The sequence below is a fragment of the Zootermopsis nevadensis genome, unplaced genomic scaffold (genome assembly GCF_977971745.1).
Source record: "Zootermopsis nevadensis isolate Lab colony 2312 unplaced genomic scaffold, Znev_1.0 Znev_ptg000023l, whole genome shotgun sequence".
Classification (NCBI taxonomy): Eukaryota; Metazoa; Arthropoda; class Insecta; order Blattodea; family Termopsidae; genus Zootermopsis; species Zootermopsis nevadensis.
The window spans coordinates 3,849,651-3,877,360 of record NW_028259155.1 but is presented as its reverse complement, the minus strand read 5'-3'; the positions used below and the strand labels follow the sequence as shown (position 1 = coordinate 3,877,360).

Below are 27,710 nucleotides of genomic sequence, written 5' to 3'. Positions count from 1 at the left end.
TTAATACCATTATCATCATCGTTTTAAAAAATACTTTTATGTTCGTGGGAAGTTAATATATTAAAGATTCCTTCGCCATTTGCTTTAGGCAAAAAATGCATTAGTATTCAGCCTCTCCCGAGCCGATGATTATGATGAAGCCAGCTAAATTGCATGAGATTCTAAAAATAAGAGACTGTCTATGTTTCTATAGTGTTAAATCTTTGGGGAATAGATAAATGTCGTAATCCTCACTTTACATCCACACACAAAACGGAAGCGTTTAAAGAAGGCGTGAATTACCAATCAATTTTTTTTAGTAACGCCGTGATCGATTGGTTAGCACTCCTCATTCGTATTAGAGGGGTACCGGATTTCAAATTTCATCTTTCACAAAATAAATTCCGGTGGCAAGCTTCTATAAACATGGTATTGAAACCTAAGTTTTACAAAAATCTACGAATTCCGTTGACTAGTTGAGTAAATATCCGTTTCTCAAAAAAGTCCACTCCGTGGAGACAGAATCACGTACTGGTAACTTAAAAGAGCCCATCGGAAGTCTGTTCCATTGCCAAAGATCAAACCAAGGACATCTAGAATTCTGGTACACCGAACACTGGACTTTAATTTAAAATCTAACCTAACCTAACATTTATGTGCGTAAATCTGTTTATTTATTAAATAGTCAGGGCATTTGACGAGCACAGAAGAGAAATAACGATAAATACGTATAAAAATTCTCAAAAAAAACCTGAAGTGAAGAGACCATTTTGAAGACTATGGAAATTTATTTTAAGAAATGAGATACAAACTTGGTTCACCTGGTCTGTTAGGAATATGGTAATGAACCGTCAGATTCCATAAAAGAGTAGACATTTCTTAACCAGCTGAGTAACCATTAGCTTCTTAAGTTGTAATGCATCATGGTGTTGGTTATCATTATAATTAGCAATGGACCACGACGATCAATTATTTACTAACGTGTCTGCAGAAACATATAAGTAATGCATTCAGATGGGCATAAATATTCCGTTTTCCATTCCAGAGATTAAATTTACGGGTAGGGCGTTTCAATTATGGAAAATGAATACGTACGACAGTAATTATTCCACGACGCACTGATTTAGAGCAAGTTGCCCACCAAGAACAGTCAGATGGCCTTGCTCAAAATACCATTATCGTCTCGAAGTCTGTTCGGCTCTTTGCATGCGAGATATGAACGCCATTCCGAACGTCCTTGGTTCGAATCCTCAACAATTTACAACCAAACGCACCGACGGTAAATTTAATCTTCAAATCTCACTCGAATAACTGACTATTCGCAATTATATGGATGTGTATTATAGATTCTATAGGAATATCAGCAAAATTGTGGTTGGCTAACCCCTTGAAGCCGAAACTGGTCTAATATTTAATTATTCAGTTCGTACCGCAAAGAAAACATTGCTTAAACATTATAAATATCAACTTGTTAATGTTACTGAAATAAATAATTCTTCTTCCTCCTGATGATGGACGCAGCAAATACCTCTGAAACGTCTGCAAAAACCTTCCCTACCACTCAACCGCAATAACCCAGAAGACAGCCATCTTCATATTCACCGCTGTGAGAATCTCGAAACACGCGGATTCATGTCTCACTGTGGGCACTGTCTTAATTTGACTGGTTGCCATCTAAATATGAACTTATTACACGTGACGTTTCGGGAGGTGGTTCTTATCTTGTTCATGCTACCATTTTTTCTGTCCGTCCGTCTAGTCTACTACTACAATACGAGAATATTATCAAACCAGAGTAGTATTTGAAAGGTCCAAGGTTAGATCAAATATATCGCAAATAATCTTTAATCAAATAGAAAATTTGTGGTCTAACAAAAGAAACCTAACAGTATGACAACCAACCACATGAATACGAGATTAGACACAACTCCCGAAATGTCTATACCAAAAGCATTTCAGATACTGGGACATATCCAACATATATCGGTATAATAAAACTACATTACTTCTTCGTGAGTGACATCACGTTGGTTAAACCAAGCCAGAATTTAGAAACTAAACTTATAACTTACATTTTTAAACTGGAATCTCTTGTACAAAAGATAAACAGATTTCACTAATTACCAGCAATTAACAGTTACGTCTACAAATGGTCACTGGAATTTCATCTGCATCAGAATTGACAAGCTTTCGAGATCGGAGTGCACTGAGCGAAGCCGAGGCTGACAGAAAAGATGTTTCAGCCATAAAAATGCTGGAAACAAGCCGTGTCTTTTAGGATCACTATTCTGTCCAGCTACGAATATGATTCTCATTCAGCAACGTCACAGTCACGGATTCTTCACGTTTGCCTGAATCCCATACTAAATACCTTAGACAGGCCCCACACACAAATTCGTAACACCAATAGCGATCAGATCTCTAGAATAAAAATTTAATATTTAATCAACGACACAAAACACCCGTCCTTATAACTGTCTTTATTTGATTTCACCAATTAATTAATCTACTTCACGACATGTTTCGGTCCTAAATGGACCATCTTCAGGTGGGCTTACAAATAAAATAATTATTAAAGAAATTAAAATAGTGACAGACGTACGTGCGTTTAGAAATCTCCTAACTAAATTCTGCAATAAATTGAACAAAACAAAGCCAGTTACCCCACCTCTCTGCTTAATATATCAACTGACCAACCAATAAGCTGACCAAAAATGTATGGCACATGAGCTAATTAACCATTCGGCTTCTTACAAGTCTCCCCAAGGGAATTCCTGGATATTACGTATTTAAATAGGCCACGATCGCCATTTTTGACATCTTTATAAACCATTCATTATCATGTATCCTCTAGTTACACAACTCCAGTAAAATCAGACAATTAACTATCCAACAGATTCATTACACATTAAGAAATTAACCAGGTGACTGATTAACTGATGTTCTAATCGACAGCGAGCATAAGCCATTCAAAAACCCGCAAGTTTAAAATATTCTCAAAACAAAATTAAGCAATGGGATTTTATTTAGCCTAATTAAAGCCGCAAATTCTCATACAGAATGTTTTTGCCGCGTCTCCATTTCGAATACCACGGCGGTCCCCATGAGGATCACTGTTGGGTCATAGGACTACACCGTTTTATTGGAGTAAAATAACATTTCCAACACCACAGCTAGGACAGGAAATATGCATGAGGTTTGTTATTGCAACAGTAGTGTCACGTGGTTCATACTTTAAGAGTTAACGTGATATACGCGTGTATGTATACGTACGTATACTTTTAAATTGCAATTATTATTTTCAAGACAGGACAGATTGTATTTATAAGGCACTAAGGACAGAACGAAAGATGTGACAGGAGCTGTCTCAAAATGTCACGGCACTATAAAATAGGCCACGACTGCTTCGTTCAGAATTTGCGTAAATTACCGCCATACGTAACGTACGAAGACCACAGAGCACAGTTAAATCAATTAGAACTCAACTCTCTGACTATTCCTTGGACCGATTCTGCACAGACGTTATTAGTTGAACTTTAATCCACGTAAAATTAATATCGGGTTTATTCATTCTGGTGTATTATTCCACAGATGTTAGTGTTAAATGCCAGGGAAAGATGACCACAAATTTCGAATAGGTTAAGGATTAAATTAATTATTCGGTTTTGTCCGTCTAATCACAATTATATTTAAAATTTAAAATTTACAAATAAGATAATTAAAATATCATTTTATGTTCCACATCGAATAATCGATTTACATTTGGAACATTACAATTTCTGTTGTGTAGCTTTTTGGTGATGCTACACAACAGAAATTGTAATTGAGTTTTAAGATTGTTGATATAATTTTACACCTGAAGATGGTTCGATGAAACCGAAACATGTTGTAAAAATGTTCCAAATGTAAATCGATTATTCGATGTGGAACATAAAATGATATTTTAATTACCTTATTTGTAAATTTTAAATATAATTGTGATTAGACGGACAAAACCGAATAATTAATTTAATATTTGATTCACAATATGACGCAATTATACTATCTTAGGTTAAGGATGTTAATGGTCATGGAAATGACATCTGAATGCGACGGAGGTTATGTTAGCCGTGTCAGCCAGGCTAACACTTCGAAAAGTAAAACATAAAAAAGTCATCTGTCTTACTTTCGTAGTCCAGTCTCACTTCATACAGTGCAATACAGATACAATGCATCGACAGGTAGCTCCAGCCAGTCAGGCGTTGTTAGCCATCTAGTTCAGGCTTACACTCGCAGAGAGCGTCTGGGTAAATTCCCGCCTCTCTCCGTCACAGAAATTTAAAAAAAGTTTCTAAATGAACGAATAATCAGTGTAACGAATCGTCTAGATTAGTGTTAATGAGTAACTGATTGCGTCTATTATGTACACAATTCACACTACTAAAAATACGCGTCTGATTACCACGGGACTGACAAACAAACCTACTCATTAAGTAGCTTAAAGGTCAGATGCAGCCGTTTCAAGGTCAGCTGAACTAGGCAGCACAGCGTGATTGTCTGTAGGGGGTCCGCATCATAGAGGTCACGCCGGTTACAACATCACGCAAAAACGTAAGTTACCACAAAACCTGAACGCATTTCATTAAACTGACAGCTCACACGAACCGAACAATATGAAAACGAGATACTGAATCATAAAACCGATTACGTTCCCTTCGAAAACAAACCTTACACTTGCTTATTCTTTATTTTCCACCGTCTCTGAGTCTGTAATGAGAATAAACTACGCAACCTACAAAGAAAATCTTTATCTAATCGTCCCAAATGTTTCACGTGATGACGAAAGCAAAATCAACTTCCGAAACAGCGTATTATTAACTAGCGAAGGAAAACATCGAAGAATATGCATCAGTTTAATGACAAACCTTCGTCAAAAACCTTTAGACCAATGGTATTCAACCATTTTTTGTTCGCGTACCCCCAGATATAATTTTGCTTCAATTTTGTACCCCCAAAGTTGTTGGTGTATAATTCAAGTTATACATAGTATATAATCTACATCTAAAATAAATTAAATAAAATACATTACTGATTATTCAGTGTTTATCATAAAATAATGTTTTTTTTAAATTTCACGTACCCCCTAAGATGTCTTCGCGTACCCCCAGATATAATTCTCTTCAACTTTGTACCCCCAAATTTGTTGGTGTATAATTCAAGTTATACGTAGTATATAATCTACATCTAAAATAAATTAAATAAATTACATTACTGATTATTCAGTGTTTATCATAAAATAATATATATATTTTTTTTAAATTTCACGTACCCCCTAAGATGTCTTCGCGTACCCCCAGATATAATTTCTCTTCAACTTTGTACCCCCAAAGTTGTTGGTGTATAATTCAAGTTATACATAGTATATAATCTACATCTAAAATAAATTAAATAAATTACATTACTGATTATTCAGTGTTTATCATAAAATAATATATTTTTTTTAAATTTCACGTGCCCCATTTTGAATACCACTGCTTTAGACTAATAACTTCATGATTTCTGAATGGTTTTCTCACACAGACATTCGAGAGTCTGCACAATGACACTCTTCAATTGCTTAGTGTTCAAAAAGACGGAAAGATTTTTTTAAGAATGTCGGAGAGGAAGAACACAGAATAAGGTCGTAGCATATTAAAAATTATGTCGATGAGGTCGGAGGTATTGAGAAACAATAAAAATATGTCAGAACAGTTTGATCATCATCACCGACACCGGTAAGTAACAGACAGAAAACATTAAAGTGCATCTTGAGAAATAGGTTATGAACACCGGAGGTTACAGTCCGACGGTTAGCATTCGTTGTTTCCAGACAGTCAAAGCGTAAGTCCGAACCGCAAAGTAGGTGACGCCAAGAAGCAAACGGCCTTGCCTGTTACTTTTATTAATTAACGTACAAAGATGCGATATGCGTACAAAGTATCACGAGGAAAACCTGCAGGCAAGAGGACATTTGGGAGACATAAGCATAGATGGAAGGAAAATGTCAGAAAACCTGGAGGTGAGAGAACATTTGGAAGACCTAGGCATAGATGGAAGAAAAATGTCAGAAACCGTGGAGGTTACAAAACATTTGGGAAATGTAGGCATGGATCTAATAAAATACTAAAATGGATTTTAAGGATACAGAATACGTGGTCGAGATTACATTAACCTGTCCCCGGACAGAGGCTCTGTAAGCACAGTAATGAAACTTCGGGCTCCATAAAACGCATGGAATTACTTGTCTAGCTGAGCAACTATTAGCTGCGTCGTACACTTACCAATGCACACCGTGAAAGAACAGCACATGCCACTTACCTGAAAATAAAACAGAACCACCATTAAAAATTAAGATTCTACAGATTGATCGAAAATTGACGCAACCTATTCCTGATACACGTTCTATTCGTTAAGTAATAAGCAACATTAAAATTTGAAAACGGAAAGAAAACAAATGTAATATTAAGTGCTGGAAACGTCCATCGCCTTCAGCAGATAAAATAACAATGAAGTTACACTTTTTCGTTTCCCTTTTTCGTAACACTTTTTCGTAACATTTTTGCCGAATGACACTGGCCCTAAAATATAGACGTATTTACGTCAAAAATGTAAGCGAGAGAAATATAATCTGTGAGAATGTCAGTGTTTCTACAAATTAACAGCAGAAACACATCCAGATGATGAACTCGAAGAGACGGTGTATATTAAAAGTAGAGTACTATTGCATTCTCATTGTAAATCTCAGCACACTTATAAAAGAATCTACAATATACGAACAACTAATCGTATTTATGGGAACATTAACAATGAATAATAACAATTAAAGCCGTGATGGAATTTGCGTGTTTTGGAATGCAGATATGAGACTTTTTGTGTAGCACCTAGTTTTAACGTCTTTTGTATGTAACTTATGGGCGAGGACGTAATTTGAAGCACAAAACACGTCCAAAGTGTCACTGAGTAAGTAATACCAACCTTACAACAAACAAATTCTCACACTCCTTTCCCGTCTACCCGTCAGTAATATTAATTGAGCCCATTAATGATGGACAGAAAGTGAAGTCAGAACTTGTACCAACTATTGGTTGATAAATGTACCGGACACAGTACTATTGCTGTTTTAATGAGTACAGATAATTTTGCAGTTTAGTCATGTCGATAGACGTATCCTATTACATGAGAAGGACAAGTTAAGATCAGTAGATACAGAAAAATGATGTCTATCAATATAATAGGACCAGCGTGACGTGTTCCGAAATACGCAGGCCGTTAGATTACGATCTAGGGCCTATTACAATTTTGAATGTGGTTCGATATCTTGTCGAAACACTGTTGAAGCCAAAACTGGGAGTTCTGTTTTACAATTTCTAGAAAAAAATGTTGTAATTTGTCTGGTAATATAAGTACTTATATGATCATCGCCTTAATGGTGGAGGCAGGAAGTGCCTCCGAAACGTCGGTAAACTTCTACCAGAATACACGGCACCACACCTCAGTAATATATGTTTCCTGCAGAAGTTAGAAAGCCTCACATAAACGTATTATAACAGAGGCGCCTTTATTCGTATTTTTAAAATTTTATTAACACTATAAATCAACTAGAGAACTAAAATTTTAAAAAATTTATTACAATACCTCTAACTACAAAAATGAAATAATTTTTACGTGATTTCATACCCTGCGTCTACCTTTGTCATCCAATGATGGAGAACTCCACTTTATCGGGATTAACGCAGTTAATTTTTTGGAATCTAATTTTCTAGAGAGCCAATGTAAAGGCTCCTTGTTGAATCCGCTCGGACTTAAGCAATTACACGATTAGTCTATTGTTTACGCGGTTACCACAGTCAGAGCTGTTCCCTGCAGGCAACTTGCTTTGTGGTTTACTCCGATTTATGGTAATCGGGAATTAATTTGTGTCGGAAGGCACTGCTCAACAGCAGAACTGTGGTTTCGGCGTAGACACTCGGGCCAGACTGCCACGACGAGAAACCCAAAATGTGTCTGCGAGCCGCCTGCTTCGTCCCTTGGAACAAACGCTGCCCCTTCTACACTTTAACTTTCACTTCAGCAACGAGTTTAATGGCTACGTATAATAAGTGATAAAACCAGACAGTAGAAAACAGAAGGGAGAAATATCGTTGCCTGTGAAAAACCACGAAAAACACCAACTACAATTACAGGGTAGTAAGCAACATTTTGTAATTCGGTGTCTCATTTACGATATTGGCAATTCGGTCCCGAAATAGTAACTAACACGTTTAATTCCGGAAACAGTAAATAAAATTCGTGGTAACTTAATAAAATCCGGGTGAAAACGTAGGTGGAATTGTTACCAAAGATGAAATTGACCTACGTAGAATAATAACGTTTAAACTAATGATATACGAGGCCTATATGGATCTCAACGCCACAGGAAAATATCGTATTAAAATTATCGAAATAATCTGGCGGTGATCTGGGAAGTTTGCCATCTTGCAAACACAGGACAGCTGTTGGCGCTGTGACAGAAGAGACTGCTTGCCAGCTAGGAGCTGTGGATGACTCTAACCCCCCCCCCCCCCCCAAACAACCGAAACCCAGGCACCACTCACTCATCACGGTAAGAGAGTACCTGCCCTCCAAATTTCTGCATGCCTGAAAAGTAAAAATAATGAACACACGTCTCTCTCCCTGCTCAATATTTAAAGACAAAATCATGTTTATTTCGATGATTATATTGCACAAGGCTTGGCAACACTCATTATGAAATATAGTAGGCTTATGGCAATAACTGCTCGCATCAAACCACGCGCAACATCATTCTAATGATAATGTCAATAACCTACAAAGGTCCTTACACATAAGCTTCAAACGTGTGTTTAGTTTAACGTAATTAATGTACGCGTTCTGCACAAAAAATGCACAGGCTACTTTGCAATACGTTAATGAAGTTAGCACAGGTTAGATTAGAAATGTTCCATTAGGTTAGGTTGAGTTGAGTTAAGTTAGGTTAGGTTGTGTTAGGTTAGGTTGTGTTAGGTTAGGTTAGGTTGAGTTAAGTTAGGTTAGGTTCGGTTAGGTTAGGTTAGGTTAGCTTGGGTAAGATTAGTTTGAGTTAGGCTAGTTTGTTAGGTTAGGTAAATTTAGTAATCTTCGTCACGTTTCTACACTTGTGGTCACATCTCGTCACGCCTAGTCACGCTTTTCAAACCTTCGTCGTTTTAACACTTATGGTGACAAGCCAGGAATTTTCTTGCAAGGACTGAGCGTAACCGCAGACAATCAGGATTGCCAGTCTTATTTCCTCGATTTGAACCTGAGAGTTCCCGAATACGTAGCAGTTCACTAACCACCAGACCATGATTTTGAGAAGTCACTTTCGGAAAGAAAGACAAGAGAGTAACGCATACAAGACTTTACTTTAGGAAAACAGAAACGTTCTACAATGAGTGTTTCGAAAACGAAATTTATTTCATTAGGTCCTAGCACTGCAATGTTCGGGAACACGGTGGGTGGGACTGAAGGGACATCGAGTGTCCTTTAAACGTTATCTTCAGTTTCGACAGACCCAGACTAAGCGTAGCAATAGATTGCCCTTTTCTCCTTTCAAGAAACAAGGCAAATAAGTTTCCGAACCAGGCAAGAAATGGGATGATCCCCCATAACGTACACAGAACGGGTCTTGAACCCAATTTGTTTTGGTTTTGCCCGCATTACTATTGATGGCCATAAGGTCAACTGTGATAATCCATTGATCTTTCACAGAGAAAATGTATGGAGCGTGGCGGGGTTGGGGTTGTTTCCTGACGGGGAAGATGCGAGATGTATAAAATCTGAGAAATTCTGTATCCACTGACAAGTTGCCATACCACAACTCCGTTAAGACTAATGAAATCTAATACAATACACGTTACAAATTCACACACGATTGAATCTTTATGGCATCACAAGTAAAATTATCAAAATGTGACGCCAGTCAACTGAAAGTAGCTTTTGGTAAATATTTTTTAAAAAAAATAAACATTCTTTTCGATTTATTAATTGTGCGTAATGTTTTTAAGTTTCAAGTTTAAATCTGCCATATGTTTTATATGTTTGAAAGATAAATATCTGATTTTAAATATGAAGAATCGATATATGCTACACAGATGGAAGGATAATGAACAATAATCTGATATCTTTGGGGATTTTACGTGTCAAGTCTCATATCATTAGAATTTACTAAGATGCTGGCATTCTTATTTCATTTTCAGGAGGTCCAGGTTTCAAATTTCAGAACGAATATTAGCTACCCTGAGGGGAGTTCTTCATGTTTTATTCAGTACACACACAGAAAGTAACTCAAATTAAGTCATGACCGATTTCCTTCTTTGTCCTTGAGAAGTCATCATCATCACATTCGACGTTCCATAATCCACATAACTTATAAATTTCTGTTAAATAAACAAAAAAATTAATACGCAAGATGTAGGTGAACAGATGTATATTAGTTTTTGCTAAAATGTGTACATACGCTTATTCGTTCTTTGTTTATTGTGAACAGACGTTCTTTTTTTTTTTTTGGTAACCACCTTATTATTTTCATACAAAATTAGTTTTCAAACAGATGAATTTTTCAGTCATATTTAAATGACTTTCCCACAATCGTAAATTAATTTATACATAAAACTGTAAACAAACTTAACACATTTTCTCCATGTTGCATACGTTTTGATACATTTTAATACGAGAAATATAATTTGCATACAATGAGCTCGATACTGTATCGAATTTTCTTCAGCTATGAAAACATGTCCGCTATCACGTCTGGTGAGAACATATGGAGTTATTTTCCAAGGATTATTAGTCTGAAATGATTCTATCTGCAGGGGGGCTGGTCCATTGAACATCTCCCTAACTGGGACATGGGGTGAGATGTGTCCCGCGCAAACACACCTGCACGATTGGGTTGGAATTACAATCCAAAACTGTTCCGAGACTTAGTAACATGCGTGTGCCATGACATTTGATCATACAAAGCTTATAATAAAGAAATAAGTTACTCAGACTTGAGAAAGTACGTTCTAGATGTGAAATATCAATATAACATTGTCAAACTTGGGCGTGGAAGAATGAAAAACTGTATTATTTAAATATGTATGAATGAAATTATTCCCGTAAAATTATGGACGGAATGATTTATACGTGTCTAACTTCTACTACAGTACAATAATTTTTATTCACCGTCTTTACACAAGCTTATAGATTGTTAAAATCACATAAAATTATAACATTTCTTCATTTGATATTGTTACATTTTAAAATGACGACATGTTTCGATGTTCATCCCATCATCGTCAGGTCTATCAATTAAAATTTAAAATCTGTTGCACTTGCTGCCCTGTGTATACTGATTTGTTCTACCCATTAGATTTTATTTGTTTAACCTTCAGGCTTCTTCCGTTAAATTTGGAGGCTGCGTCTAGATGCCTTAAATCTGCAAAAATTATTGTATTGAAGAACACAAGCATGACGCAATTAAGATATATAAAAAAAATTCTACTACAGTTTTTATTTTTCCATTCTAAAAATAGTCAAATTTTAAGGCTTGCAGAATTCATGTATATCCGCTATTATTCATAGCCGGTAAAATCTGGCTACATTTGTCTTACATCAGAAACTAAAATGTCCATTTTATCAACAGTCGACTCAGCATGTAGAATGAATCACACTCCCAGAACCAAATACCCAATTCCTTCAAAAAGTATACTTTTCCTTTTACAAAATTAACACATCGTGAAACAATATTTTTGTTTGTAAGATATTTTATTTGATGGCTTATTATAAGTAATTTAATAATATCGTAAAATGAATTATTTACTCTCGTCTTTTCCATTGGTATTCCGTATTATCGAACATTTTCGATTATCCGACCGTACTTCGATCCCGCTGAAATCGGATAATCGGGACTCTACACGGATTGCTTGAAATCTAATTAAAATATAATTGTATTAAAAATCTGAGATCTGATTAAAACATAATTCGAATCTCAACGTGTAAACGTTTCGAGAAAAAAAAAAGTTCATAGAAACATTCTGTAAAATAAATTCTGATTTATGCGTACAGATTGATTAAAAAGGGCACAAATAAGTTCAGATCTGAAGAAAAAGCAACTTGTATTTAACCGAAACGTTCTTTGTAAACATCCACAGTTCGAGTACAATAACAGCTACAAATAATTACTAAGACTTCATTGATTAGCCCAGGGGTGGGGAACCTTTTCATGTTGGAAGTCCGCATTAATTTAGCTGTAATCAAATAAGGCCCGCATTCAAGAAACTTCAATTAGATATACTTAAAAACGTACATTATTTTGTAAAAATCTAACTACTATGTACTTAATAATTTCAACAAAAAATTGAAAAATATTTGTTAATTTCAAAGTTAACTAATCTTTTAATGACTTTGTTGTGTCTGCCTTTTGTTGGAAAGCATTTGAATATTTGATTGCAGCATGTATTAATAACAATAAAAGAATTTGTTCTGTAAAATTTGGATTCAGTCAAAAGGCCTCACTTAAGGACCTAGAAGGCCACAGGTTCCCCACCCCTGTGCAGTTCCTCGCAACTTCCAACGCTAAACGAATCAAAAATCACAACGTCCATCAGAATAACTAATTTTCTTCTCCAAAACTAACATTATCTGTAGTGTCGCACTGGCTAAACCAACGGAGAATGACAAAGGATCTTCCTAATGTAAATACAAGACACAGCATCAACATTGGGACGCATCCCTGTAATAAAGTGCCACTGATGGCGCCACGGGTCAGGGCAGGCCACGGGCCCCAGGAAGCTAAGCAGTGTTCGCAAGGCCATCTCATTCCCATGGCGAATCGCCAAGCTACACTTCCCCTACCATCCGCAGCCCATGGCTCAGTGCACTGCTAGACTAGTGTAGACATGCATACAGTTTACTGCATTACAAGCCCAGACGTCACTTCGATTTGTTCGTGTTCAAATTATTTTTCAATACTGGCGAGACCAACCCAGTTTCAAATACCGCATGGTGATTATAGTTTACCAGTGATGGCGTTAGTGACAGTGCGTGTCAGTGTTGCAAACTATGACACTTAAAAACCAGACACGTTATATCATAACCTCAACGGTTCCATCTAGCGGCATACAACAAAAACATAGTTAATTTTCTTACGACTCACCAAACCACGTAAACTATTAAATTATAACAGCTTGTGTTTGCGTGTCAACACGTAGAGATAATGTTCGCTGTGCTCGTTATAAGCCGTCTTAATTTCCTTACTAACATTATATAATCGCAGTTAACAACAATTAACCTAACCTAACACTGTGACACTTCGAAATAATCGTGTAGCCATTAGACGACTATCGATACATTTTGTCTCACGCCATTTCATTTGAACGCAACGTAAAAAGGAATTAAAAAAATCCTTCTGTAAGTAGTCAACACCCAGTGGCGAGTGCCGAACGCATTTTACGCGTTACTTCCACAAAGTGCAAAACTGAAATATCCGTCCTTCTTTCCTTATGATTAATTATCGAGACTTATCGATTAATATTCGATTAAATTTAGTAATCGAAGCCCGCGATAAAATTAGGCTAAGTGCCGGTCAGTACGACAAAACTGGACTACAAAGGCAAACAAGTACAAAAATACGAGAAACATAATATAATAACTAATTTAAAACGCATTTTCAACATTACCAACATTTAATTACACAAAACAAACAACGCTTTGTGACTCTGTGATGTGTCTATTCGGATTATCCTCGTAATCATTACATTATTTTATCATAGGCCTACTTCTTTCGATACAAAACGACATTAGTAACGTTATTATGACGATATATAATCAATAATTCGGCGAGAAATCTATCGGTATATCAGATTTAAGGCTTATCAGATTTCATGCAATATGAAGCACGTAATTAGGGGCTGTTGTCTCTCCACTTTCAGTTGCAGCAAGAACAGAGAATTCTGACATCATTAGCTGATTCCCCCCCCCCCACCCATAGTAAGTCCGGGGAGATTAAGCCAGAACGTTCCTAAATGCTTCCGCGAATGAAAAACCTGGACGATTAGGGAGGGTAAGAAAGGTAAAGCAAGGGGGTCTACATGTTCTTCGTCAGCAAAACCAGTAGACACTAGAAAGATACCATCGGCCATAATCACGGGACTGCTTTCTGGGTTCACTAACTTGGTCTACAAAACATATAATTTATTACAAACGTTAAAATCCTTAGTGCTGCAAACGCGCTCACAGCGTGTAGCACAGTTAAACTCTTTATCTTTCAATAAAAACACAGAAGATCACTTGTAAAACATCATAATGTGACGACAATGAATATTATCGCATTTCACCGCGACTCTTAATTGTTTATAGCTCAGAAAAAAAACATAAAGTAGGACTGACATATTTTTAAAAGTCTAATTCGGACATTTTACAACGTAATTAAGTAACATGTCGTGGCCTAATTTAAACAGTTATATTTATCCCGATGGCGTGAATTATATTCTCACAAGGTCATAGTAAAATATCCATGACTCTTAATTTCAAAGTCCATGAAATTTTATACGATATTTAAACCCACATAACATAAGAATATTGTGCGTATTTTGGCTAATGCACGTTATTTGATGATTTCTGATGGTCAAATACAACTTTATACTCGGCATATATATATTTTTCCTTTAATTCCAACACAGTTGTTCTACTCTGAGGTCCCCTAAGTTAACTGTTCTAGGACCGAGGTCTTTAAACTGGTCCCAACATATACTCGAACCTTCATGTTTAATGTAAGACTACTCTAGGCTAAAACACGGAACACAGCGGGAATCAACTTCAGAACATGGTGACCGCGTACCTAAGCCGTTTTAGCGCGCATGACGTAACGTCTCTTACCGCCAGACCTGTTCCCGAATTAGCGTTTCATTTCGAGTCACTAGACCCAAAACGTGGTAGCCTCATTTGTCTCAACTTATCATCGATTTTAGATTTCTTACACAGATACATAAATGGTCAAATACAAGGTAAAATTTTACTGTTTATTTTCAGTTACTCCAAGTACGAGCGTATGTCAGTAAACCCAATATTATCCCAACTTCTTAAACGAATCTATATATGTTAGAGATTAAAAATCCTAGCAACAGACAAAATGAAAGCTACGATTTAATCGAAGTGTAAACCTGACTAATTACCCCTTCAAATATGCAACATTACCCCTTGAGGGGTACTTAATCCCGTGTTACAAACCACTGATCCAAACAAATATTAGTTTCGTCGTCTATTTAAGAGTGACGTTTTAAACTAATTCAAGTCCACAAGTAACTTTAAAAGCGCCAATCTCCTTCTGTACAATACGTGCTCCCCCCATCTCGAACTTCCAATCATACGTCACTAATTCTATTATCAGATTTACAAATAATTTTACAGAGGTATTTTCTTATATTTTTTAAATCTGCAACATTAGTAGAATTTATTATTCTCTTACGAGCTACATCTTAATTAATATTAAAACATAAGATATTGTAGGTGCGTCATATTGTGATTTTATTTAAAAATAGTATTAAAATATATTAACCAACCTCGCTCCGATACGATGTACTTCTGATCTCTCCTCTTACAACTTCGATATTACTTCTCTGGTAAGTTTATACGTTTACTTTAATTTATTTATTTTGTTTTCTATATTCAATTTCATTAATGGTTTTGAATCCTTTAATTCACAGACCAATATACGCAGCATTAACATTACTCCGACAATACGATTGTATCAATGAGATATAACACAACAACAAATGTTGATACAATGTTAAAAAACAATGAAATGATAAGAAAAAAAATTAAAAATTAGTAATTGAATTAAGAGTTTATAACATACAGCTGATGACGGCTCTATGAAAGCCGAAACATGTCGAGAATGTTCCATATGTAAATCGAGTACTCGATATGGAACAAAGGATAATATTTTAACCATTTAATTATCTTATATTACTTTATTGTGATTTTAATATATTTTAATATATTAAAACATTTACTGCCCAAAACTCTTTTCTAAACATCTTCATTTAAAAAAAAATGTAATAGAAAATACATCGTGTTCCGTTCTCTATATAGAGCATTGAAGATTTTATTCTACCGAAAATCCAGACATTTCTACCGCAAAACGTCGAACTAAAAGCAGCTCTGAAGACGAAACAGACGGTACATGTATTCACAATCTTATAAACAAGTTAAAATGAAACCTCTCGAAACTTTTTCTAGTGGGAAAGTTAAGAATTACTTTCAAACATAAAAGTCAAATGAAGAGAAACGCAATTTTCTGTAACCTGTATCACCTCCCAACGTCCTCACACGCAATTTGTAAAACTCCCCCCCCTCTCTCTCTCTCCCGGACGGCAATAACACTAATTAGTTTCAAAGCGCGGAAATGTACACTAAATAAGCCTAGAGCTGGGGACAGAAGTCACAGATGAAAAATAACTCTCAACCTACAATTTCAATAACGTTCAATATCAGTACTTTATTTTCAGTGTTGGACATATTGAAAAATACGTCCATAAAAGCATTAACGTTATTGTGACCTGGTGTAGAAATGGAATACGTTGTTTTTGGAACTGAAATTACGCCTTGTAATCCCATACATCATTTTTTACAGGGTTTCTAGCGCAGGACACATGTCGCTTGTTGCCAGACATACAGAGAAAAAAATTTGATATATAAGCAACTCAAATTTTTTTTTAAAAAAAAACCTATCGCATGATCTCAATTACTGTTATGTTTAAACTGAAGTATTATATTTATAGCTGGTTAGTTATAACTGTTGAACCTCCCTAATTATTAACAAATGGACCATAACAGCTTCCAGTAGATTTAATTAATAATTATTGTACTCTACAACGAAAGGTTGTAATCCTGGGGTTCTCGGGTTCGATTCCCGGCGGTGCCCGAATTTATAACTTGTGTTGGGCAAGGCCGTGGTCTAGGCAACACGGAGTTTTCCTCCGTGGCATCCCAACAATTACTCCATTCACACACAGAAGAAGGCAATGGCAAACCACTTCTGGATCATCTGCCAAGAACGTATATGAACAGGTCCCAGTCCGAGAAAAGGATGGAAGGATCCTGTTCATATGGACCTGTCGTCAGACAGAACACTACAAATAAAAAAATAAAAACAACGAAAGGGTTAAAATAGCAAAAAAGTTTCTGTTGTCATAACAGAAGCGTGGTTTTATAGATATTATAGAAAACCATCGAACTCCCCGAGTTAAGACAAAGAAAACACTTTGTTCTGATTGCAAGTTCTGTGTCATCCACATAAAAGACGTATCCTGGAGTCCTTTACAACTTTTGAGTCATCACGCACTGAAAAGATTACAAAAGACACAAATTTTTGGTGGAGAAATCTGAAAGGAAGAGATCATTTGTAAGGTCTAGGCATAAACAGGAAGATAATATTAAAATTGGTATTAAAAAATGTTGGTAGATTATGGACTCGTTTCATTGTAGCTGAAGATAGTGACAACTCTTGTAAACATCGTAATTACCATTCGGTGTTCCATAACAGACGGGAACTTTCTTGGCTATGTGAGTGAACATTTCTAAATTAGGACTCATTCGTGTACACTACACGCCTCCGTTGGAAAATCGTAAAAATACAGTAAATATAGTTATATTTTCATGGTTCTCCTTACATTTCTTAACAGTTCAACTTTCCTAACATTGTTTCCATAAGCCTCCAGACTAAGAAACAAAACTACATAATCAACAAATGACGTGGATTTATTACGCGCCTATCATATCTTGAAGAGCTTCTAATCTCATGAAAAACAGTCCGGCAGATGAGCTTAGTTCTAGTCAGCCTTACATCGGCGCCGACATTACTTTGTATTCCTGAATACAAGTGATGCTAAATTTTACATAAAATTTCATATTTTTTTTTATTTCCTACTCTCCACTATATGCGCATACAAACATGTATATAATTCATGGATGAAGGGGGGGGATGTCCATTAAGCGATTGTGTTTCTTTGATGTCAAGAGGACAGTGCCCTCAAAAAATATTGTCCGACATATCTTAACTTTCTGTTAAAATATTCTACAGCGCGATAAATTCTTCTCTGGCGACTATCCGCGTCGATATGGATCCGTTGTCAAATGTTTCAGAGACCTTCTTTGCCTCCATCTTCAGGAAATCAAAATCTCTGAAACGTTGGACTACGGAATCCATTTCGACCAGGATAATCGCAGGCAAAAGCGCCTAGTGAAGAAAGAGAAATGGGAAATATCTTGCAAGGAAAATAATTTTTGGAAAATCCAAAGTTCATTCTCGGGATCCCCACCGAAACGTCAGTTCTCCTACTCAAATTGAGCAGGACAGCACAGCGGTGTATCATATTACTAATGTTTGAGAAGCACCGAGTTCGAATCCTAACCAGGGTATGGTTATCTTTGGACATATATCGTTCCTCTCCTCAGTACAGCCAGCAGAACACTAGGATATTGGATTAAAATAGGTCACGACAACTTTGATCCACATACGCCAAGAACGATTATTACAACCACTGTACCACATCTCGTTTTATATAACACATTCTACAAAACGTCCCAAATTAGAACAACCCACTAAGCGAGCAATATCTTCCATATGAATTCTGGAATAATACTTCGAAAATCTGTAAGAAAGATATTAAAGATATTTATCCCCATCGAAAGAACCGGCCCTGGGTTATTTTGAGCCCAGAGATAAAAATTTACCTCTTTTCATCTCGTAATTCCATCGTATCGAATCGTCAACTTCTCTCATTATTTCAAAAGTTATTTCTTTTATTATATTTTTGCTTTCACAACAAAGTGTACCATTTCGTATCGCCAGAACATTAACGTCCTGCGTCAACTTTAATGTACATCTAGATCGGATGTTCTCGACCATTTATAAGCCAAATTTAGTTAAAACAATGGCTATCCGCGAGTTTATGACTCAACGAAACGAAATGTAAATCAGCCATCTTACCTGTCAAGATGTGATTAATGAGCACGCTTCAAATTCCTCGCAGAAAAAAATAGTCAGTGAAATACTTCGACAATCTGCAGTTTACTGAGAAACAAATGCATAATGCAACGCGATCGTACCACTGCGCAGACGCGATCGTCTGCCTATCAGTCTGTTTACACGTCCGCCCAACTCTCTGCTGACATGTTATGCACGAGACATCTCTTTGTGTGTCCCGTAATCTTTCAGCAGTAAAAATTATACATGGCTTCTCAACAACAGAAATGATTAATATTCGCCATACTTTTCGATGCTACGCACGAGATATCTCGCTTAGGAACATTAGAATCTACAGGACATGTTGTGTGAGACTATTATAAAAGTAGTAAAAGCCGTTTGTGGTTTAAAATCAGACGTTACCCATGGAAACCCTAAGGTAACTGACCTTTTATATAAAAATAACATTAAACTAAGAATCCTCCAAGAGACGCTATTGTAAGAAAATCCTCATAAAATCAAAATAATAATAAAGATATTAAGTCTGAACTGACACAATCATATTATAGTTGTTGCGTCGTGTAGTCTGGTAGAAGGTTACCGACGTTTCAATGGTCCTTGTTGCGTAGAAGGTTACCGACGTTTCAGTGGTCCTTGATGCTTAGAACTTTATCGACGTTTCAAAGGTCCTTGCTGCCTCCACGAGGAGGCAGGAAGAACCCCTGAAACGTCGGTAAAGTTCTAGGCAGTAAGAACCTCTGAAACGTCGGTAAAGTTCTAAGCATCAAGGACCACTGAAACGTCGGTAACGTTCTAAGCATCAATGATCTCTGAAACGTCGATAAAGTTCTAGGCAGTAAGAACCTCTGAAACGTCGGTAAAGTTCTAGGCAGCAAGGACCTCTGAAACGTCGGTAAAGTTCTAGGCAGTAAGAACCTCTAAAACGTCGGTAAAGTTCTAGGCAGTAAGAACCTCTGAAACGTCGGTAAAGTTCTAGGCAGCAAGGACCTCTGAAACGTCGGTAAAGTTCTAGGCAGCAAGGACCTCTGAAACGTCGGTAAAGTTCTAGGCAGTAAGAACCTCTGAAACGTCGGTAAAGTTCTAGGCAGCAAGGACCTCTGAAACGTCGGTAAAGTTCTAAGCATCAAGGACCACTGAAACGTCGGTAACGTTCTAAGCATCAATGACCTCTGAAACGTCGGTAAAGTTCTACACGACGCAACAACCCAGAAGACAGCCATCTTCGGACTCAGCGCCGTCAGAACCTCAAACCACACAATCATAATTTCCCTTTTATCTCATTTCATTCTCTTCGCATTTCTTGAGCTGCTGCTTCTTATTTTTAGTTTGCACCTGCACGGGACTTCAGGAAACATAGCACCAAGCTTCACATCCGTTCAAAAGCAGCAGACGAGAAAGAATTACGGAAATTGTGACGCTCATAACAAACGTGTCAGGACATACGATGCCGGTATTTGATCCAATAACATTCCAATCACATGCCACAGCACTAACGTAATCGGTAGAACTGATTTAAGAATATAAAATTCAATAATAGAATTTCTCCAAATGCGGTTTGACTCCTGGTACTTTACGTGACTGTGTTCCAAAACGTCAGTCATTCAAGAACCCATATCACGAACAGTCGGGAAGAAATACCTGATGTCAGTAACTTTCCTGTTTGTTCTCCATATTTTAAATGAATTTCAAGATTTTGCTTAGTAGCAAATTTTTACGACATGTGGAAAAGAGATTTTGCGTGCGTGTGTGTGGTCAGCGAAAACCCTAGTCTGTCTTCAATTCTTCCTTATAAGCAAAATCATGTGTTCATTTCGGGTTCTGATTGCGTTAAAGACACAATGCGCTATAATCCACTCTTTAAATTAACACGTCACATTAAAAACTCCTTTTCCGACAAGTTCTCAAGAGACAACGCTCGTGTAGGCACGTCCGAGTTCTGATCACTGCCACTTTAAAGAATTTTATAACTTCATAACTATTTACATCACAGTAAACCAAAACACAAAAAAGTGTTCCATACAAAATACATATACGTCAGTTATTGTCATTAAACATTATGTCGCGTAGTCCAAAACTTATTAATTTCAAATTCTTAAATAAATTTCAACAAATAAAGTCAGGCTAATTTTCAATGCTCTATTAAAACACGGAACTTCAAAATCCTGTATTAATGATCGGGGCAGCCTAACACAGCTCCTTAATGGGGTTCCGAGTGAGCGACCCTAATAATAAAATTTAATTTGTAACAGTTTAACATAACCTATAATAAACCTTACATCATAACCACAACACAATACAAATTGCGTTTCGCGGGACGTAGAAGATCCCGATCATTTCATACGATTCAAACAGACTTCCACTAACAGACATTCGAACCCGGAATCTCCAGGAGAAGAAGATAACCACTTCCCAATATTCGGTGAAAACTCTACTGGAATTCACTGATCCCTAAACTGAACTGGTTGAATTGTCAGTTCACATTAGTAATTATTTTACAGTCTCAATATTAACCCTAATTATAATACTAATGCCAAATGGCAATAATAAAAACTTCCCTTGGAAGTGGTACAGGGAGTGTAAAAACCACGCTCCTTACATCTCCGCCCTATAGCAGCCGCCACAAAATTCCATACTTCAAGGTCACAGCAAAATAGTACGACGAACAGAGGCGAGTAAAGACAGCTCAGAATCTGAATCGTAGCAGCGCTATATATTGACGACTCTGTACGATTTCAGCAGTTTTACCATCATCCTCAGTACCCATTTATGAAGACGCAGAATTGTATCCAGAACCATTTTGTTAAGTAGTGGGGCTAAGAAAACCCCCCGCCCCCTACAGGGAACAATCTCCAACATCCAAACCGCAGACCATCACATTACTGCCTCAACCACCCCATGGAGTAATATTACGTACATACGATATGAAGTATTCAATGCTACCGGATACAGGCTCCTGGCTTTTTAAGGCCCCCCCCCCCAATCGTAAATCATACTAAAATCACGAGAAACGTCACCAAGATAAAAGATCCTAACCGAGGACGGAATTCTGAAATTCACTTCAGCATTCTCCCCATAATTAACTCTCACAAATGTCGATACTACCTAACCTCACTTCTTCATATTACTTCACTACATATACGAATTTCACTAAGGCCTTAGACAGCGCTTCACACATTTACGCAGTCGATAGAAAATTACATACCTTTCTAACGAGGGTCGGCGTAGTACCAATTAGAAGCTCATGGTCATTTCTGCATTCAAGAACCGGATCCACATTAACACTGAGGTGCCGTAAAAAAAACCTGAAATAACTCTGTACGTTTATCACGGAATAAAAACAAGGCATTTCAAAATATGCGAACTTGGTGACCCACAATCTGAGAAGCGAGTAACGTTGCGTCATCTTTGCCGGACCAGGAGTGACCAACAAACATCTAATTTCTTCCAAACATTTTTTAATTTAATACAGATTCTGACTAGGCAGAATATCAACTGAATTTCATCTGTTGGACACTGTAACTTAAACACTGGTTATTGAAAGTTAGACGTTAACTATGGCGTAAGAATAATCGGCATTAAACGTTACGCGTTACAAAACTGTTATACAAAAATCTTCTACACCATTTTCCATCACCCAAAAGAAAATAAATATCACAAAACATGAAATAACAACAACAAAAAACATGCAAGAGCAGATCAGAAAATTCACAATTTAATGTCCACTGTAGTACATAAAACATTTACAATACATAATAAACAAAAACATTTTAGGCAACAAAGTGCCTTTTCATGATTGCATTCAATATTACACTGTGTTTTGCACATCTTAATCGCTGATTAAACAAATATACAAGTTAACCTGATACTGTAAATGCCTCACCCACATTTTTATGTATTAATGTTAATTTCTCTTCACACATACTGGTTATAGTTTTATTCTGCATTAAATGTTCTACTTTAGCCTCAAAAATGTCAATTTGCAACCACTCTTCAAGATTTGTAATATATCCACTATCTTTCCAATAACTTTTTTTGTATTTCAACAAATGAATAATGGACCGCATAATATAAATGGCAGCGTTTCTCTCAGGACATGAAAATCCAATGTATTGGTCATGAGCTTCTTAGCTTACCTTAACCTCAATCTGAAATCCACCAAGAACATTTGTGATCTCCACTTCTCTTAAACAATAAAACTCAACAAATTATCTTCACAAAATGTACATGCTTCTACATTATTTAGACCAGGCAGGCACATCCCAGCTACACACGACATTCCTGTAATTAATGCCACAAACTCATAACTTTTGAGATTATACCACCATTAACCTCAAAAATGCTTGAAATATTATTTCTTAACTCTGTAGTAAAGGGAGAATCACATTCATCTATTACAACAAATAATTTAGAATCAAAAGTGCCTGGATAAATACTTGGGTAATCTTAAACCAACACGTACATCCTCCTCGTCCATACTTACGTCACCACAACTTTACAGTTTTTTCTCTCACCGTCTAATTCTCCACTCTTTAACATGTACCTCTATTGCTCAAAACATTTATGTATCATTTTTTTACTACACATAATCATAGCATCATAGGAATCAATAACATGATCACATTTAAATTTTCCATACTTATGTTTAATTCATAGCCAACAAATAAATTATAATCAGGTAATATTGGTAACCCATTCTTTTTTATTTACATTTCTAGAAAACACTTGACCATGTTCAAATCTGTCAACTTCCCAAGGCGTTGAGGTGCGTTGATTAACACATTATCCTCTTTAAGAATCTGCTTAATAAGCATCGTTTTATAATTGATGTGGTAGTTTCCACAATTTTGTAAAATCTGACAATTCAAAATGAGATAACTGGTTCTCCTGCTATATCCTGCAAATAAAAAATTACATTTGTATATGATTATTTGTATAACACAACATAAACATAAAAGCTACAGAACAAATATTATTATGATGGCAATTATGAGTGTGTAGCCATTCTGTGCCATGTGTGTTCGAGATTGGCAAAGTTCTTGTATCTCTATAATTGTCACATGGTTACAGACACCTTTTTTTGTATGCATCGTGTGTACTATAGAAACAATTATGTGCAAAGTTGTTACAGGAAACAAATATGGACTACCACCTGTTCTGTTCTGACACCACCTAGAAATGCTGGGTAAACTCACTGTTTTCATCGTCACTTCGTTATCACACATAATTTATATCTGTAGAATTAACACAAGGTCTTACACAATTGTGATTGTCATATAGTAATTTATAGTGATTATTCTATAACTTCACAACAAAATGTTTCCATACATTGTAACATATTTATTAATTTATATACAAATACTGCTTGCATTCTACAGATTTCCAAATATATTTTTGCAATTGTTATATAAAATGAAAATGTTAAATTGTATTATTATTCCATGGTGCAGGTTAGGACAACTGATCGTGAATACATAAATAGTACTGTCATATTCATTACAAAATGCTAACAGTAAAACAATAGATAGTATTAGTGAGGTCAATGCCAAGGTCGCTGTAGTTCTACGCTACGCGTATTGTTTACGTACATTTGGAAGAGAGGTTTTCTAAAAACTTATTTATGGCAAACTGAATATGACTACTTGCACAACAGAGCTGCTTTCGATAGGTTACTCACTTTTTGTGCTCGGCGTTGGATCATGTTTCATCCTGGCTTTATTCGAAGTTGTCCCACATTCATGTAAAATGCTACAAAAAATAAAAGAAGTTTTAAATGTTATACATAACCTACCACGACTGTCATTCAGTATAACACAAACCGGACTGAGATTAATATATACATGTATAACTAGCAAGCTGTAATAAACAGTTACAATACGCACCTTCCCAACACAAACCGCGCACCATCTTTCGTCCCAGCTGCTGGACAAAACACACGAACTCTTCAGCTGTTTATCCCTGACTAGGCAGGGAAGCGAAACGAAAGTTCAAGATGGCTTCCTGCTGCGTAGCCAACATCACAAAATCAAATTACCGAACTCTCATTTCAGACGAACTGTGAAGGCTAAAAAATTCTTTCACACATGTAGAACATTTTAAACACTAATATTATTTTAGCTTTGAGGATTTTTCACCATATTGTCCATGTTGTAACAGCGGCATATGTCTACGGGAGTGCAGTATTTCAAAAGTGATAGATATCACAGTGTTTAAATAACTTATGAGCAATATTTAAATACACCAAAGGCATACAATACGAGACTATTAAATAGCAGTAGGTTCAAATCTAATCTCGACCTTTTTACTGAGACGAGTATAATACACTTGAAGATATTTAAGTTCACTTATATTATTTTTATTCCATATATTGTATACCTCCATTCATTTCAGAAAATCCAAACACTTGTAAATATTCCGGTTTTAGTTACTTTTTTTGCAATTCTACGGAAATAAAAATTTCTCAGTCCCCACAGACGATGAAAAAAAAATTCTTTGCGATTCTTATAAAAATCCAATTCAGACTGCACTAGAAATCTCTGGTGGTCGAAACCAAATGTTTATAAATTCTGAAATAAGCCCAAAATCTCCCAACTAAGTCTACGTTATTCATTTTCTGGGGCAGAAACCGATCGGGAAATTCATATTTTTAAAAAATTTACAGTTTTTGAATGTTTCCCCCTGTTTTCTGCAGTGAATTTTTGAGATTTGTATGAAAACTCATTTTCCCAGTTCTCAGTATGCTAGAAGTGGCAATCTCTTTACTATAGCATAGGATCAGCTCAGATCTTGTTAAGAATTTAAAACACTCCTAAAATATGAAGCCAGGAAAGAGGAATACAGACTTCCAACGCAAAGCAGACAAACTAACCGTGTTCGAGCGGTGTCGTTTTCGCCTACATGATGGAGGTCGAGTCAATATTTTCCAATATTTAACACAGTGACTCCACAAACAGACAGCCATTTCAAGAACTTTCACATCGTAAATCGCTAGAACACATGGTTCAAGTTGTTTACAGTACATATCTCGAAATGGCGGACTATATCACCACAAAATAGTGGGTGTTGTATTACTTCCATTATTTATTTTAACGGACACACTGATTCGAATGGTATCAGACTAACGGACAATCACAGGCTTGTTTGGGAAATCCTATGCATTGTACATAACCATGTCCTATGACAGGAACAAGGTTGAGAACTCTTCATTATTATTGTGACAACGTTCCTAGCCCATTACTTGCAGTATGGACAATGAATACTAGATGAATTGATGTTTGATTAATCGACTATTGCGTAATTTCAATTCGATTTGTTGACAGATGCAACGACTACCCCTCGTTTGTTCTCGTTTTGGCATGTGCGCTGTGCATTATTCTTATGTTTCTTAGTTCTAATAACACGCACATCAACGCTGGTTTTTAGTATCGCGTATTGTCCCAGGAGCGCGCTGTCTCTCCTGCTATGAACTGTTCTGTTCATAATACAACGTATAATAATGGAAGAAAGAAAGAAATGCAGGAGAGAGTAAAAGGAATGAGCAAACACAGACGCTGAAAGTACGGAAACACAGAGATAAAAATAAATACTGTCTGGATATCTGTTGAAGCAGTCGCGCAAACCAAGACTGTTTTTTTTTATTTCAAAAGCCACCTGTTACAATGCAACAAAAAATTTCCCTTTTAAGTTCACTGTGCTAAATTTAATTTGCGATTTAAACATAGTTACTTTGAAAATCTAATTCGTCCTCTACTTAACTGGCATTTCAGAAATACGAAACGCTAAGAAAGAAGGCACGTGTGTCCTTATAAATCTGTCACATCTCTATAATTGGACATTTCACGACTTAAATGTCGAACTGTTGATCTTGAATTTTCCCCCCGCACGATAATTAAACGTCTGTCAGTACGTAATGGGCGTTGCTATGTATATATCCTGTTGGAACAATCGATCAACAACACAGCGCGAACTTGCACACATTCTGTATCTGTTAACATGTCAGACACCTTTTAGACAACACCACAATTGGAAGCCAACTTCCACGCTTAATTTTTTGGATCGATTTCTTGTCTTGAGACAAAGATTTCGACTATATCTTCGTTTCGCAAGGATTAAATTGAAAACTTTATAAAATAACACCTTCGTGTAGAGAATCTTTAAGGACACTTTTCAGATAGGTTTTCGTTCAACACATATGATACGCCTAAACAGAAACACAGCTAAGCAGATTAAACCCTTAAAAGTTAAAAAAATACATTAAACCTTAATGATGGTCAGATGATAACGTGAGACATAATAATGGGTAAGTCACAATCAGATCCAGATTTAAATAAATCGTGAGTCTAAAATGAGCTCACGGTGGCCATAATTAATAACATTTATAAAAATGTAAATCGTAAATCAAATTTAAATTTTGCTCCATTATGATGTCCTTCGTATAAAATCCATATCTCCCTTCATTTCAAAGTTATAATTTATTTAAATTAGAGCTTAATTGTGACTCATTCTGTATTTAGAAGAGACATGTAATTCCAAAGAATATATAAGAACAAGAATTAACTGTCTTATAGAAAAGGCAAAACTACTTTCATTCAAAATATGAAACAGCCATGACGTCAGCGATGTGGGCTATTCCTATAACATCATTCAATGGTAGTAAGCACAAAGGAAGATTTAAATTAACCGAAACCTTAAAATTATTTAAACTTTT

General features: G+C 36.2%; 1 protein-coding gene across 11 annotated transcripts in view; it reads right to left on the bottom strand.

Moving 5' to 3' along the window:
- NfI (Nuclear factor I) overlaps positions 1–27,710 on the bottom strand; it is a 279,859-nt gene that overhangs the window by 157,529 nt on the left and 94,620 nt on the right. For 7 of the 11 annotated variants that reach the window (XM_022067096.2, XM_022067097.2, XM_022067103.2 and 4 more), the window contains exon 1: positions 22,209–22,424. The exons of the other annotated variants lie outside the window; for them this stretch is intronic. In XM_022067096.2, the coding sequence (XP_021922788.1) occupies positions 22,209–22,409 (201 nt within the window). In that variant the 5' untranslated portion in view covers positions 22,410–22,424. Of the gene's footprint in view, positions 1–22,208; positions 22,425–27,710 lie in introns of those variants that run through there. 11 annotated transcript variants of the gene reach the window in all.